This window comes from Larimichthys crocea, chromosome XVI, assembly GCF_000972845.2.
Source record: "Larimichthys crocea isolate SSNF chromosome XVI, L_crocea_2.0, whole genome shotgun sequence".
Lineage (NCBI taxonomy): Eukaryota > Metazoa > Chordata > Actinopteri > Sciaenidae > Larimichthys > Larimichthys crocea.
Window position 1 is genome coordinate 23,473,134 of NC_040026.1, and position 17,608 is coordinate 23,490,741.

A 17,608-nucleotide genomic window follows, 5' to 3' on the forward strand; every position below is an offset into this window, starting at 1 on the left:
GCCCTAATGCTGTATGACCGTTTATCAACTTTTACTTTTGAAGCAACAACTTTTGTAATTGTATTATTTGTGTTGTATTTTGCAATAAAGTTAAAATTAAAAATAAAAACTTTTAAAATAAGTGTAGAAATACTCTGTTACAAAAATAAAATGAAAGCAACAAAAATAAAAGAGGATGTTGAGGGATTCTGAGTGTTCATCCAAGTTGTAAGGGCCAATAATTTCATCATAATTCATGTAAGGCTTGTAAAGAGTATGTTAGTTTAAAATACACAATTAGTAATGTGTAAAAAGGTTTAAACCATTTCTATGCTCTAAATTCTATGATGTGTACCTTAAGTTTAGCCTTTTAGAGTGAGAACATGCTGGAAGCAAACACCATGCGTCAGACTTTGTGATTTACTTTGTTGTTTTTAAGTCAAAGTTTTAAAAGACAAAGGTAGGTTGTCATGTCTCGTCGCTCACGTGGGAAAAAGTGTTTTTGGACTGACTCTTTTTATTGTATGGTACAAACTGATCAGCCGTCATATTAAAGTATTAAGAAAGTTTTACAGTTGGTCATTTTGCTTCGTTTCCTGGGGAGTTTTGATGCAAAATATTCAAAGGACAAGGACACACTTAGTGATAGTCAAACATTTATTTTTTTTACCCTGATCATAATGTATAAATAAAGAATCTATAATAAAAGTAGAATTTGGCCCAAAGCAAGAAAAAGCCTCAGAAAGTTACTAATAAATCCTCTCATCGCTGAGAAGCTGCTTACGTGTTTTACTGCAGTACAGCTCATACCTGCCATGTATATTTAATGTATATATTTCATTTTCCAGTCACATGTGACATATTATAGCTTTGTTCAAACGTGTACTGGCCGTGTGACAGTCGAGTCACACGAAGGTAAACTCAGTTAAAGTGTCATAAAACGTTTCAGCTGCTGAATATTCCTCCCGTGAAAAGGTTTCAGCCCTGACATGAAATCACGTGTTTCTGTCTCCCTGAAAGGGTTCGGTGTTATATGTATAGAAATATACGAGTTATATATAAAAAGGCACTGTTCCATTAAGGAGCTTGCAAAACACAAAAATCAGGATTCACTGTACAGTACATATTAATTTTCTACATGTGACAGTGAGAGACAAACAGAATCAACCTTTTATCCTCCATCAGTGATCTACAGTAACTCTTACATCGGTGTAATATGCTCAGTATGCTGTGTTTAATTGGCTTCTTAGAGATAATGAAATGAAAACACCTCTCTAACGAGTCTTCAGTATCGTAGTTTTAGTATCCCACCAAAAAACCAAAACCAACAATGAATGCATCCTACGACGACGACGTATCACATGCATCCAAAACCTGATGTGTCGTCTTTCTGTTGTCCAGTGTTGCTTTACTTTATTTGGAAATACTGAAATAGGCTGTAAATACTCACTAGATCACCAAATGTGGATTAATCCACAGCGGAAAACACTATTTCACTTTGATACAAACTAGAGTAACCAGCTGTTTTTAAAGATTTACATCTTTAGTAGGTTTGTGTCATGGCATGATGCCGTATCTCAGCTGTTTGCATAACTCCTTGAGTGGTAACATAAAAGTGTAATTGTGATTATTTTGTTTAACCCACTGGTTCACATTATATTAACGCTTAATTAAAGTTATGCATAATTAACAGTGGGTTACAGATTGCTCGTTTCATTCAGCCCGCCTCAGGTCCACGGGCGGCAGAAGAGGCGGTGCAACCAACAACAACTACACCCGAAAACCTGTGGGTGAGGTCACTGTGTCCATTCTTTATACTGTTACTGGTTGAGGCACTGTTGATCAGCATCAAGGTAAACATTCCTACATAAGTTGGGAAGGAACAATCGACCGATCATTGATTCAGAATGGTGAGTGTGGGAATGAAGTGTTTGGTTTGCTCTGTGCACGATGGGAACAGCTGATTTGATCGGCTGTGTTAATCTGGACGTGATAACGCTTTGTTGGTTTTGGTCTTTTAAGATTTGTTGACAAAAGGAAACCTTAATCCAGAATAAATACCAGCTTTCTCCTCGCTCTGTGTGTTCCTCACTTTGATGTTACGACTAAATATTCTTTGTATTTGATTACAAGCACTCAGGCTACCGTCTCATTATTCTACTCAGACCATATCATATGCTGATACACCATTAAACACACCACTGCAGCAACATCTAGAGAGATTTCTTTAACGAAGGATCATGGATGTCTGTTGGCTTGATAAAGTGAGATACCTCAAATATATGTATATATATATAGATATATATTTAGATTGTGTGATCAGCAGCATTTTTACGATAAACAGTACAATCACATTGTAGTTGTAAGTGCACATCTCTTAATTTTGGTACGTGGGATCGAGTCTGACCTCGATCAAACAGTGCAAAGTACTGACAGTGTTTGTTTTGGCTTTTTATGGCGTGCCAGATGGCGAAGGGTCCATCACACGAGGACGCTCCGGGTCAGTTTAGGTAAAGGTGAGGAGGTGAAAGCTGTCTGTGTGTTAAAGAAGGGCGCACGGTGTAAGCAGGTTCAGACGCTGGCGACATGCTCGGCGCCGTTAGACGAGGCCTTGTCTTTGTCTCCCTCCGTGGGCACGCTGCTGTACTGACAGCCGGGGACGATATTTATAGCAGATCTGGCTGGTTCAGGCTGTGAGGCCGGTTGACACGGCTTCGACCACTTCTTGTCCCTTTTATCCAGCCACCAAAAAGACACCATGAGGAACACGGCGGACGAGGCAACGACGGCACTGCAGGCAAAGAAGACGTGGTAGTACTGGCCCGTCCTGTCAACCAGGACTCCTGCAGCAAACGAGAAAAAACATCAACAACTTTGACGTTTCATGCAAGATGACGTTTTATTTGACCGCTCCCTAAATTTAAAAGAATGTTCCTACATAACTGACTACAGGACGAGCATGAATCTCAGGTTTCTGCTGCAACAAAAACAGCTGTTGGAGACAAGGAGGATGAGGCATTTCCTCAGTTTCCCTGTTGTATGCATCACATCGAAGATCTAACCGTGCATGCCCAGACTGAGTCTGTTGTGACTTGTTGTTACATCACAGCCTGATTTTAAGAGCCGGAGCTGTTATTTGAGACAGTGAGCCTTTGCCCTTTCCCCACTCTGCTGCACAACAAACTAAACCTCACTCCTGCAGAAGGACTCGCAGTACATTTACTCAAGTACTGTGCAAAGTACAAGTTTGAGGGTATTTGTACTTTATTCCAATTTGATCCAGATGAATTCTTCCACTTTTCCACCACATCTTTTCAGATCAGTGTTCGTAATGGGTTGAGAAAATCAAATAGAAGATAAGATAAATAAATAAATCTAAGGCTGCAAACACGATCTTATGAACCAACAGTGCATAAAGTAGTTAAACTGAGCTCAACCTTCAACATCTAATGCAACATACACATGGAATATTAACCCAAAAACAACACAGGGAACATTGTACTGCACTGTGAGTACTTTTTAATATCAATACTTTCACTTAAGGGAAAGATCTGAGTACTTCTTCCAAACGCTGCTGCCTTGCTTCTTTTGTTCTCTGTGCTGCAGCCACATTGACTGAGGTTATTTACAGCGACAGCCTCGAGCGGGAGGGGTCGAATTTTCTATTCTCGTATTTCTGCCATTCATACGACGCACGCACACGAGCATAAACACCACATGCAGGAAAATGTCCTCTGGCTACACGTGTGTGTGTGTTTGGTCATTAAAGCAGGAGAAGATGCAGGAAAAGACGGGAGTGAGCGGAAAGAGTGGAGGTTTAAATCATTTCATTTGCCTTTCCACACAGTCAAATCAGCAGAGGTGATCAAAATCTAGAGGACATAACCGGCATGACTTGGCTTGTGACTCATTAAAACTAGGCCACGCCAGCTTTCCTCGGCTCCAGACGGATTCAGCTCAGGTTCAGCTGGTACAGCATTAAGTCATTCAAAGCTGTTTTCACTGGTTTACCTCCAGAGCAGCTGAATCAAACTGTAAATCTAGATTTTCCGATCATAACATGATTGTGTCCTACATTTCTCCATCTCATCTTCTCCTCTCTGTGTGTGTGTTTACCTGCCAGTGGAGGTCCAATGAGCAGCGTGATGCTCTCCATGATAGCGAGCAGACCCAGAGCCGAGGGGAAGCGGCTCATCTCCACTATATCCATGAGGACGGTGAACATCAGGGAGCCCACCACGCTCATGGACAACCCGTAGACGGCCACATATGTCAGCAGTACAGTGAAGCTGGGCCCGATGCAGCAGATGCTGTTGCTCAGCCCGTTGACCAGCAGAGCCGAGGCGAACACGTAAACATGACGCCCTTTGAACCAGGGCATGTTGAAGATGATGCCAAACGGCGGCCTCACCACGATGTTGACGACACCCAGGATGGAGAGCAGCATCGCGGCCCGGCCCTGCTCCATGTTGTTTGCTGTGGCGTACGGAACGAGATACACCAAGGGCACCACAAACCCGAGCATCATCCAGGTGATGCCTATAGCGTACACACAGTAACGCGAGTTGTTGCAGAACTGATCAAAGGCCATGTGTTCGCTCAAAGAAGCCACCAGGAAGCTCCACGTCCTTCCCACCCACCCTTTCCCCTCCTTCGCATCTTCCTCCTCCGGCGGAGGGGGTCCGTGGTTCATCAGCGGCTGACCTCGGCCCCTGTTGGGCTGGAGGGGCCTCATCACGGCGCCGCACACGCAGCAGTTCAGCAGGACAGCCCCCAAAATGAGGAAACTTCCCCTCCAGCCAAACTCTCCGTGGAGGTAGTGACCGAGGACGGGCAGAGTGCACAGTCCCAAAGCGGTGCCTGTGGACGACATGGCGTTAGCAAACGCACGGCGACGCACAAAGTAGTGCCCGAGGATCGTCACGGCTGGTTGGAAGCTGAAGCAGAAACCAAGACCTGTGACCATAGAAGAAGACGTTAGGACAACAGCAGGGACAGCATTGTGTTTACGGATTTAAAATTCATCTATAGCAAAAGTATTCTGGACAACACACGCACAGCTTTTAGGACTTTAGGTGATTTTTATCTGAAATAATGAGATTGTTGCTCGTTAAATTAAGCTGCGATCTGGGAACAGGTTGATCATCACAAGGTCGGATCAGATTACGTTACAAACTGTAATCAGGAGAGGTCACACAGTCTGTCTGTGTCATGTGATGCCGGGTTCCCATTCCCAAATCTCAGAAATCACTTTAGCAAATACAATCTTTGTTATACGCAACGACCCAAAATATGAAAATTAGACTAAAGCTGGAATAAAGCAGAAGTTCAAAATGATTTTATTTATAGTTTAAAGCTCTGTTACTTAATTTTTTGGCCACATGGAGGCAGAAAACAAGTCCCACTGACAGGTACGCAGAGGAATCTGATGTGTTTTTAATTTAATCTGATTTAAAAACCATTATTCTATTGAAATACTACAAAGTTTCTAATAAAAAATAAACAGAGATCTCTCGGATGTAAGTAAAAAATAAGCCTTCCATTTCCTGTAACATTTTGTGTGAATATCAGCCTGATGCGTAGTCACGATTATAAACTAAAAATGGGACAGTCGGACAGTAAATGGAGGTTAAATCAACGCTTCAAGAACTCTGTAATCGTGGCTCCAAACAGGAAACATTAGTGCAGATCACCAAATTAGCTCTGGTTCAGGATTCAACAGTCAACAATAAATGATCTTGAATAAAACAGCAGACTGTCTGATGAATATAAGTCCAAGTTTTCCGCTTTCTTTCCCAGGTAACTGCGTTTTCCTGGAGAGGTAGTGCACCATCATCATCATGGAGTGTCAGGTCGGGATAATAAATCTGCTGTATGTTTGCTGACCTGTAATAACCCCGGCGGTGATGTAGAGCTCGCCGATGGACTGGGTAAACGAACTTGCAGCCATTCCAAGCCCACTCAGGACTCCACCCAACATGACTGTCGCTCGGCAACCGAGTCTCCCCACCAGCACGCTGCAGAAGGGACCTGTGGATCAGATGTAATGCTCTTATTTTAATGCATACCGGAGCAGAAACGGGACAAAGGCTTACACAGCAGAGGGGCGAGGCCACTACACTTAATCCTGTGCTGCAGCAGGTTTCATATGTCTTGAGTTTAGCTGCTGAAAGCACGGGAAGAAGATATGTTTGGTGTTTTATTGTATGAGCTGACCTGATTTTATGAAGTCTGCATGAAAATATACCGAGTTTCAGGACGCATCAGTTCATCATTTTGCTGCTTATAAATAATGTCAAGCCTGAAGCCTCAGTGCTGAAAGCAGTGGGGTATTCTGGTTAAAGGTCGCCAACAGGTGGTAAACTCAACACACACACACACACACACGGGAGGTGCCTTTGTTGTTAGGCAACATGGCTGCATGGTACAGATGGAGATAACACACACACACACACACACACACACACACACACATCATACTTTGTAATATTCTGCATCGGTTTCAGGTCATGACCCAAGTCTGAACTTTTAGTTCAACCACAGTTGAAGGAGGCCGCAACGCCACGACTTGATTAAACTGTCGGATCAGGAATTTATTTTCCCTGTCTCCCAAAACCACGAGACGTGTACACAGTCATCACGTCCTCCCACACTGTGGTGTATATCTGAATACTCCTCTGCATTTCTAATGCATCAGTGATAAGGTCTCAGACATTAGGACATTGATTCTCACTAAACCTTTTAATAGTAGCTCTCAACAATATACACGACTCTGCAGTTTTAATCAAACTGGAGTAAACAGTGCAGCGTTTGTTTGGGGGACTATTTTAAGCAGCGGATTAATCCACATTTGGTGCTCTGGTGTGTATTTGTGTGTGTGTGTGTGTGTGTGTGTGTGTGTGTTCACGGTAATGAAGGAACATGTCATCTGGTGCGACAGCGCGGCTCGCTGATGTGTTTTTAATTATTATTGGACAACGATGGAGCTCTGTGGCACAGAGGACAGAGATAAGATAAGACCTAACAGGCTGTGATACACAGACGTTGATTTGATTTGATTCTTTTCTAGAAAAATATAGATTTATCCTTTAAATGTAGAGTACAGAAATATATTGTGCATGCACTGCTTCATTTGTTGTGACTTTTTAAAAAAGGTTCATTATTTTAATTTAATTTATTGCCCCTCGTAACAGCCGCTTAAGTTACAGATCTCTATTTACTAAGAAAAATGTTGTTATGACATGCTAGTTAAGTTCTTGTAGTAATTTTGTGTATATATAATGTACATGTAGATTACATTGTAAGTCAGTTTAATACAGTTTGGAGCAGGTTTGAGTGCACTTGGTTGCAGAAAGATGCTACAATAAGCTGGGAAGTCACGGACTGGGCACAGGTTTTTGACAGAATAATCAAGTCGGGCTGAGACGTGGATTATTTTGGTAAAAATATAAGTTGTTAATGCTCAATAAATGATACGACTCTTTGTGATTACAGTGAATTTCACAAGAATACTGGATCATGTTTATGGATATGAGTCACGCAGCAGTGGGCTCTCTTCTCATATCTAATCATGCATTTATTTTTCCGTGGTATAAAACATTTTTATATCCAGTTATCGAGAAAAACACAAAGGTCTTTTCATCAGAAACTGGGCAATAGTGAATCAGACGTCGAACTGATTTGTGCCAAACTAAATTCAACACGAGCTCGAGGTTTGTGTTTTCAGGCAGGTAGGGAAGGAAGGTGGGAGGGTTGATATCACCGGTACGGACAGGCACAAATTGTTTTCGTGTAATCAGAGCTTTCTGATTCTGCAAGAGGTCATTACTGACCACGTCCACAGTGGGAACAGAAAGTTCGTCACAAGGACACAAAGGCACTCATATTTTAAAATAATTAGGATTTATACTATTTATTTTTATGATTGTGCTATTAAATCAGGATCAATAGATGTCATTAACCGGGAGTGAACATGAGAACGTGTGGAAGTCACTTTCACCCAGTTTTTGTTCCACCGGGAAACAACACTTAAAGATTTAGCACTACAAATATTGACAGTCTGTTCATTATTTGCACCAATCCTGCCGCGATATTGATTAATCTGTTTCTAATCCTTCAACATACAAAGTCTCCAGGACTGAGTGAGAGGGCCAGATTAAACACATTCCTTCCGGTTAGTCTGTCCAAGAGTTTTTTACCCTCAAACTCTCTGTGACTAGTCTTGGACACCAATAAACAGAATAACGTCACTGTGCTACAGTATATCAGTTAGTTATTGTACAGTTTGTCCACCATGATCCTCTGTATTGACTTTATGTCCCCTCGCAGAGCAAACACTACTTCCCCGTTTCATGCAGGTTACATAATGAAGGAAGGAAGTTAGCATTACAGTCTGCAGAGAGATCCCCTCCGTGCACCACTGCAAGATTCTCAAGACTCAGTTTCACTCCTGAAACGGAGGTTTTGATGCCAGTTATGGACGGTATTTACATCTCTATGTGGTACTCTTCAATAATATGCCTCCCTATGTGCAAGCGGATCACAGGAAACGTGCAACATTTTTACTTTTATCTCACTGGCATCGGTTTTAAATGTTTCAGGGAGTAACTGGACAACAAAAAGTCCCTGTTTGTGCCTACCATACGGTCAGAGAATCTAAAAACAACAACAACTTTCAAAGAATATTAATTAAAGTCTTGTATAACATCTAATTATTAGTTCTAGTGATCGAAATATGACAAACACTGTGTCTAAAGCTCTACCGAAAGAGATCCAGAGCATGAAACTTTAATATTTTTTTAAAGCAGTCCTCTACTTGTGGCTACAAGTGATCCAGGGTAATGGGAAGTGAGTGACTGAGTCAGCAGGACGTCAGTTTGTGTATTGATTTAAGCAAGGGTGTGTTTTATTGTTCATGACTTCAGCGTCTTTTAACCACGTCAGAATGAACGTGCTATTTAAAGGTTTGAATTATAACTCTAACTCTTTGTGACGGTCAGTTCTTGGTGTGTAGAGTACTCCAGTCCCTCTGGGTCATGGGAAATAAGCGAGCTAAGTACTTTCTCATGAAATAATCTTCTTTAAAACAACATCAACACAGCAGGACATGTTTAAAAACACACACAGTCTCTCACTGGTTTTATATTTCAACTTATGAGGTAGCGGTGCGAATAATATGATATGATATATATGATATAATGATAATACAGTGACAATATTCCTGCGCTTGTCCCTCTTTTACTATTTTTTAAATAAATAATTCAGGCCAAGACGTAAAAGATGCTCATTAATGTTTCTATGCAGACACATTTTTAACTATATTGGATCACGGAGATCTTTTGTACATGCATGCCCGTGTTCAGACATTACATATGATGGACACAGCTCACCGTGCTTCTCTCAGATTCGTTGCCAACTGTGAAGGCCTGACTCACCACTGCCAGCTTCACACTCGGGTAGGATGGTCTTGTTTGACTAAAGGCGCGCACGCTGGTATATTTTCATATACAAAGAGCTCCCATCTTATCTATGTACTTATATTTCTCAAACGTGTGATGGACAGTACTCGAGTGTTTTACAGAACATTGCTTAAACCGATGCTTAAAACTTTCCTGGTTAATTAAATAATAAATCCAATTAGAATATATTATGTACCATGATACAGAAATGAAGGTGTATCATGATGCACTAGGCACAATATTTAAGGTCATCTACACACTAACGTTACTTCACCTCCTGCATGGAGCACTGACGTCATGATGGAGGGCACCCAGGACGTTTCGCTGTTGGACGCATGAAACTCATTCTGCAGGTCGGTGTAGAAGATTCCCACACAGGACGGGAACGCCAGGGTCAAAGCCAGGACCATGATGGTGGCAACCAGCACCACCCAGCCCCAACCGCCATCTGGAGCCGTGACTGGCCCCGTTACAGCCACAGAGCCCTCGCGTTCACCTCCCCGTCCCCCTTCCTCGGATTCGCAGTCGTTGACCTCTGGAGGTCTCTCCTGCTCCATGCTTTTACCATCGGCGTCCTCGCAAACCACGGAGGCCTCGGAGTGGAGGAAGCGATCGCTTGTCCCACTGATTCCATTTCTCTGAGTCATTTTCTCCTCGGCTGTTCGGGTGAGATTCCTGTGTTAGCTCTGCAGGGTGTGTAGTGACTTGTGTGGCCCATGACACTGTACCTGCTGCCTCCTTTCAGGTCACCTGTAACGACAAAAGCAAACCATCCATCAGATTGTATGAAGCAGGTGAAGGGTGAGCGGTTCCACAGCGTGCTGGCATCGTTATCAGCTTCACACGTCACATCACACAGACTACGTCCATGCAGCTCTATGACCGAGTACAGCCTAAAAGAGCCGGCACGCAACTTTGTGTCGGGGAAATGTCATGTTAATCCTTCATGTAGCGCCAGTCCGTGGTTTCTTTGTCTTGTCCACAGATGAGGATGTGCTCCAAAGACAATTTCTTCTCTTTCCACAGTCTCTTTATTTTCATCCACCACACTTTACAACACTAGGTGTGTGTGAGAACTGTTTTGCACGCAAACAACAACGGCGGATTGCTTTCCAACGAACATGGTGCTGCATAACAAACAATACAATACTAAATGGATTATTTGTTTAGCTGCTAAATGTTCCACTGCGCTCACCAGCTGTTCGCCAGTTGTTCTGCTTTTTGGCCGTGGGCAGGTAGAATACAGTAAATATGTGAGTGAAAGAACAATTTCCCATTGGGATTAATAAAGTAAATCTTCTTCTAGAGCTGAGAGAACATGACAGACACCCTCTTCCTCCGGTTTTGACTCTGAAACCGTCAACAGCTGGTCACCAGATCTCGTCCTGTGAGCATCAGTGTGTGGAAAGTCACCCTTGAATAAGGAAGACTGGATTCAAAGTATCAAAGTTGAATTTATTATTCTTGCACAAGAAGGAGCGTTTAACAGTGCAACACAGAGGAAAAGGCTCCCTGAGGAGCTCAGTTGGTTCTTCTACAATCGATAACGGTCTGTTCAGAGGTGAACTCACTTTACATGCTGCTAAAATCTTCACAGAGACTTAAATTAGATTCGAGAACCCACCGAGACTTCTCGTCTCTTGTGCAGACGGGGTCTGCAGCGGTTCATTTCCTGTAGGTGCTTCGGGGGCTAGTATGAGCATTTAAAAAAAATCAGAAAATGACATCCAGGACTTTATGACTGCAGGTCAGGCTGTGAGTGAGTTAACAAAGGAGAGGTCTGATTGGGTGTGAGGAATCTGGCTAGCATGAGACTAACGTAAACTTGTGAAATCCCTCGAATGAAAAGAGCACTGTGCAAATGTTCCAGTTGAATCCCCCCCCCTCCTCCTCGCCTGAATAATCTTAATGCCATTTCCAGATGTACCAGCTATTGAGCAGATCGTCCTCATCCTGAGACCCCTGAGAGGACAATGCCACTGCACTCAGACCACTTCATGAGCAGAACAGTCTGGAACAAAAACCCACTTTAAAACAAATCAAATACAACATGTTAAATACTGACCAGGGCACGTCGTTCCAGTCTTTGTGCTAAGCTCATCAGCTTTTGGCATGTTTCCAAGATGACAAAGCTTTCTTTAAGAACGGAGTTTAACGTTTTTGTGCGAATAAAATCTTGATCCATGGTTTCTTCTTCTAGCATTGCACAGACTGGCTTTTCTTCGTCCTCCATTTGTCGACATTTAACTTCTCAAACGTCTAACAAAACCCAACAAGATTAGTCGGAACTGAGCGACAACCTCCGTGGCTGAGAAATGAAGCCAAACGTCCACTTGAGGCTGGCTCCAGAAGAAGTGAGTCAGTTTCCATAAGTCCCCATGTCCAAATGTCCAACTTCACAGCAGAAATAAACATGTTTACAGCCTGGTACAAAAAACTGTTTTGGTCTCTGTAGCTAATTTCCCCGTTCATGACAACTGTACTGAGGGTGAATTTATATACAACTCACCTGTTCAGGTAGGGATGGGAATCGAGAACCGGTTCTTGTTGAGAATCGGTTCCGTGTTTTTCAATTCCATGGAATCGTTTGGCAGTTTATCTAACGATTCTCTTATCGATTCCAGCAAGCACGACTGATTACGCCACGTAACTTATGCAAGTTTCGCACGGTAGTAAACGATGGCACCCATTGGTTCGAACGCTCCAAAGTTTGGCTGCATTTTACCAAAACAGACGTCAACAGGGCGACTTGCAATCGCTGCAAAGTGGAGATAACAGCGTCGGGAGGGAACACGACCAACATGCAGAAACATTTGTGCACACAACATGCAATATTTTTAAATGAATGTCGTGTTTTTGACACGCTTCGGACTGGAGATGAATCTCAACCTAGCAGCAGCGGCCAGGCTATGAACACCTACAGAAGGTAAATAACACACTGCCTACCATGTTAGCGCCATGTGCTTCTTTGTAAAACATGCTGTAACAGTTCACATTAAACGAATGCCTTCTGCATTACATTTAGAAGATTACCTTTATTTTCCCAAATGAGAATCGATAAGAGAATCGATAAAGAATCGAATCGTTAAGCAGAATCGATAATGGAATCGCAAAAATCTTACCAATTCCCGTCCCTATGTTCAGGTTATATTAAGGCTTAAAGTTATGAAGGATTAAGAGTGTGGACGCTGTCACAGGTGGCTTGTTTGAGCAACCAGGCATCATGGTTGTTGCATCATGTCGTTGGACATGATGCACATGATGTGTTTGTGTCTCATATCTCAGCAATCTGAGCCACCAAAGCCATGCATGACATCTTATCACCATTCCAGTTCCTGCAGCCTTACTTTCTCTTCTACATCTTATTGAAAAGAAGTCAGGAGGGAGGAGGGAAGGTGCTGGGAGAATATCATTTCTCCCATGACAAATAAAAGTGATGCTGAGCAGCTGATCTTCCCTGCGGGACAGCCCGAGGACGGATGAGAGCGCTGCGTAATTGTCGCCTGTTTTGCATGTCGGGTAGTGGAATTTGTTTACCGGCTGCACAAAGGAAGCTTCATCAGCTTTATATATATCTACTCTGTGCATGTTTCCTCTGTAATACCACGTAGGGGAGCGTCACCCACGTGTCAATCCGTTGTTTTTCCGGCTTGTTTGCGGATGAAGAGCTCACCAAAGCGCGTATTTTCACTCCAAACCCAAACCCGCAGCTCCGTCCGATCAAATCAGCTCCACTAAAAGTGTCTGGAAATTAATAAATGACCCATATTTTATCTTTTTACCCCTCACCCATCGACCCTCATGCATATATTTCCTGGACATCAACAGCGCAGCACTTTCAGAGCAGAGAGTGCGCGCTGGAAGCGGAATATCTTCTGCGCATAAACACGTTTTAAAAAGCAAACATCTCTCACCTTCTTTATGCTGATTCCGCACAAGTCGCTCCTCGATGACTCCCCATGAGAGGCGACTGCTGCTGCCGGGCTGTCTCCCCCCTCTCTCTCTCTCTCTCTCTCTCCTCGTCACGGAGCTCCAGCGTCCACCCGCGGTGGGAGGAGACTCTTAACGTGTCCTCCTGCCTCGGAGCGATGGATGCGGGCTGTGCTGTGCAGGCCCCGGCCTGCCTCAGGCTTATACCACAACGCACACACACACACACACACACACAGAGACACACACAGACACACACACACACACACACACACACACACACACACACACACACACACACACACACACACAGGGCTGAAAGCTGCGTTAAGAGCCACACATGTGAGGTACCTAACTTTCCATTTATCAGTATTTCCATTTTATCATCTATACTGTACTTCTAAACATGTGATCTTATTAAAGGTCCGGTGTGTCATTTTTTTTTAGAAGGATCTATTTGCAGGAATTGAATATAATATTGTTTTAATTAGTCTATAATCACCTGAACACAAGAATCTGTGTGTTTTTGTTGAGCCCTTTATATGACAGGGTGAGGCAGGAGTATTCATCCGGTTGCATCCTGCAGCTAAATCCTACACACGTTAGATTTTACTACCCATCATCATCATCATCATCAGCGATCTATAACAATACTTTCATCTTATCATGAGCATGTTGGCAGGTGACAAAATGAAGCCAAAAAAAAAAAAACTGCAGTTCCTCTAACGTCCACCTGAGGCTGGCTCCAGAAGTGAGTCAGTCTCCATAAGTCCCCATGTTAGACAGCAGAAATAAACATGTTTACAGCCTGGTACAAAAAACAGTTTTGGTCTCTGTAGCTAATTTCCCCGTTCATGACAACTGTACTGAGGGTGAATTTATATACAACTCACCTGTTCACATTATATTAAGGCTTAAAGTTATGCAGGATTAAGAGCGTGGACGCTTTGATTGACAGGTGGGTGTTGTTTGAGCATCCAGCCGCTGCCACATATTTTGAGGTCTTCAGAAACCTTTGGGTGATGTCACGGATACAGCATCCAGTCTTTATACTGTCAGTGGTTGCATTGCGGTGTCATTTACTTCCTTACTATTAGTACTCACCTCGGTTTTGATTTATCTGTCATTGGGAATGAAATATGTTGCTGTCGAGCTCCTTTAAATGTTTTTATTTAATGTTTTGAACTCACCTTCTTTGTTCTAAAGTGGCAAAAGATCTTCTGGAGTCAAGATATCTCAAAACTTTGGCACAACTTAATGTTTACTGTGACGCCTGAGGCTGTAACGTGTGTTCAAAACACTGTGAGCGATGTAAATATAAGCAAATAGTGACAGAAAACAAAACCAACAAACAGTTTTTTTTTTTAAAACACAGACACATTTTATGATTAAAAACCAGACAGGGTTTTTTTTTGTGTTAAAATTGTTACATGTAAAGAAACAACATCGGTAGACAAAATTCAAAAAATATAAAATAAATAAAAGTGAAACAAACAAACAAACAAACAAAAACCGGACAAAAAAACTTTTTTTTTTTTTGTCAGCTTCCAAACAGTTTCTCCACAGTCTCCATTAACAATATTCACATTTGACATCAATACTGTTGATAAATGAACACAAAGTAACTGTTAAATAGGTGACTCTTTGTTTTTTTCTTCTCCAACACGTCTAAATGAGTGTACAGGTGTGCGTGTTCACAAACGCATGCAGGTGTTTTACAGGTTAAACTGGCAAAACATGATCCATGAATTTAAAAAATAACTAAAACTTTCTTTTTGTGTGTTGACCTGCGGGTTTGAGGAAACGCTATATAAGGTTAAGAGGAGGTGGAGAGGGCGGGGTTATAATCTGCAATCTGATTGGTCGGTTAATTAGCGTTCAAAGCTACGACGTTCAGGTTAAAACTGACAATGACAGAGATACAGAAACAACAAAGAGAACAGAACATGTGAGTAGAGAACGCGTCTAGTTGCAGACCTTACTGTTTCCACACAAGAAATCTACACCTACAAACCACAGAGCCATGCCTTCCCTCTGCTCGCCCCACCATGCATCACAACACGGAGGTCAGACAAAATCCAGTACACGACATCATAATCTCTAGAACAAATGCATGCTCTCGTGTTTTCACGTGCCCAAACAACAGATATATTTATATATATTATATATTTTTTTTGCAGATTTGTTAAAAATTGCACATTATCTGGAGACTAACTAGTGCAGGTGAACGTAAAAGATTCAAAAAGTTTTTGTCGTTTGTTTAAAAAATGCTTGATTCGAACGTTCGGATAATCACGCTGCAGAGTTGGGCGAGGTCAGTCGTTCCCAAACTTCCCGCTTCAACCTCGCCAACCCGCGGGGTTATTATTAGTTTCCTCAAAAAGTAAATCTGTACCGGAATTCACAAGAAACAAGATTTTTTTTATTTTAAAAAGGGTCACAAGATGCTTTCAGATCTTCAGTTTGGGAACAACTGAACCGTGCGACCGAAAAATGTTCAAGAGAAAACTGGGTTTCACAAAATTAAAAATAAAAAGGTGACAGGTACAGTTAAGTGCTTTTAAAAGGTTCGATTACACACATCTAAAAAATCCAATCTGGCTTCAGCATGCGACTCAAGAAAAGAAAGAGAAGCCAAAAAATGACGGCGAGTTTATAGTCAGATCGCTTTCCGGTAACAAGTGCACTGCTGGAGTTTTACTAAGATAAAAGCAGAGGAGGGAAACCTGCTTTTGAACCGGCGCTCCCCGCTTCCCTCCCGATTTGGTAACGCCGCAAACACGATGCGAGCGTTTACGGCAGATTCACACAAAAACATTTTTTTTATTGAACCATCGGGAGCGTAAGGGACTGTGGGTGGATTTAGCTCAAAAGCAATGGCACAAAGAAAGCAGCTGGTGGTTCGTTTTTCAGTTTGTCGGTATGTATCATAAAACATAAAACAATGCAAAGGCAGAGGGGGAGGGGAGGACGGTGGGTTCGTTTGGCTTGCCTCTCACTGAAACACCAACAATAGAAAACAAGCTGAAGATTACACATCATATACCTCAGGTGAGATGCCTCCTGGCTTTTTTAAGGTATGAGAGGCACCTCATGATAAGAGAGAGAGAGAGAGAGAGGGGAGAACAACTGTGCACAACACAGGTCAAAAGGCACAACACCGGACACAGACGAAGGGGGAAACAACACCCAAGGTGCTTTTGCAAAAGGCCCAGAGAAAACAAAAAGAAGTGCTCCTCGATGAGACGTCTGGTCTGCTCACGACGAGCACGACACAGTCGAGAGGAAAGAAAAGTCACGTCAGAGTTTGAGCTCCGAGGACGACAGCACAGGTTTCTCACTTTCTCTCTGGTTAAATGCATTTTTTTTTGTTCATGCTTGATATAAATGCATCAAATACATTTTTTTTTTTATAAATACAAAGACGGGGGTCTGTTAAAAGTGATCCATGATAAAGATCGGACGCACCTCAGCTTCTTTAAAGTGTGAGTTCAGTCTGCACGATGGGCGACCACGACGACGACGACATGTTTCTCCGTCTGATATGTGTAAATATGGCTCGAGCTTTGCAGTAAGTTGCTCACGTGACAAGGCCGCATTCACGACAGCAACAACATGCTCACACCTGAAACGATTAGTCAGTTAATCCATCAGTTAATTGACAGTTTTTTTTACTGTTGGTTGGTGAAAACAATCAAATTTAGAGTCACTAATGAACCTGTTACATGTCTTAGGACTGTGGGGGAAAAAAAACGAGTCGAGGTTCGAACCAGGACCCTTCTGGATGTTTTCTAACATTTAGTATCCTCAACCTCAACAGTTACAGTCTCAAGTCACAGATCAACAGTTCAATCTGTAAAATTAAGGAAAATATTTAAGAAAAGCTCAGGTTACTTTTGGTAAGTGGAGGCCATCCATTATCTGTAACCGCTTCTCCTCATCAGGGTCACACGTTGGGAGCCGAACCCAGCTGACCCAGGACGAGAGGCGGGGTACACCGTGGACAAGTCGGCAGTTCATCACAGGACACACGGAGACAAACAACCATTCACATTCACACCTACTGACAATTTAGAGTCACCAATTAACCTGTGAAGTGCAGCCTCCACTCTTTACGATGCAAACTCCGCACACAAAGGCTCGAAGAGTCGAGGTTCGAACCAGGAACCTTCTTCTGACATTTTATATCCTAAACCTCGACCCTCGGCTGAGGCTCTCTGTGTGGAGTTTGCATGTTCTCT

The 17,608-nt window shown here is 42.6% G+C and overlaps 1 protein-coding gene across 1 annotated transcript; it reads right to left on the minus strand.

The window, feature by feature from the left end:
- Nucleotides 1-622: 622 nt before the first annotated feature.
- slc16a5a (solute carrier family 16 member 5a) lies at nt 623-13,579 on the minus strand. Its single transcript, XM_010743387.3, has 5 exons — nt 13,352-13,579; nt 9,712-10,187; nt 5,866-6,009; nt 4,096-4,935; nt 623-2,822 (listed from the first exon to the last, which is right to left on the minus strand). The coding sequence occupies exons 2-5, from the start codon at nt 10,082-10,084 to the stop codon at nt 2,551-2,553; spliced, it is 1,629 nt and encodes a 542-aa protein (XP_010741689.3). The 5' UTR covers nt 10,085-10,187; nt 13,352-13,579; the 3' UTR covers nt 623-2,550.
- Nucleotides 13,580-17,608: the final 4,029 nt, after the last annotated feature.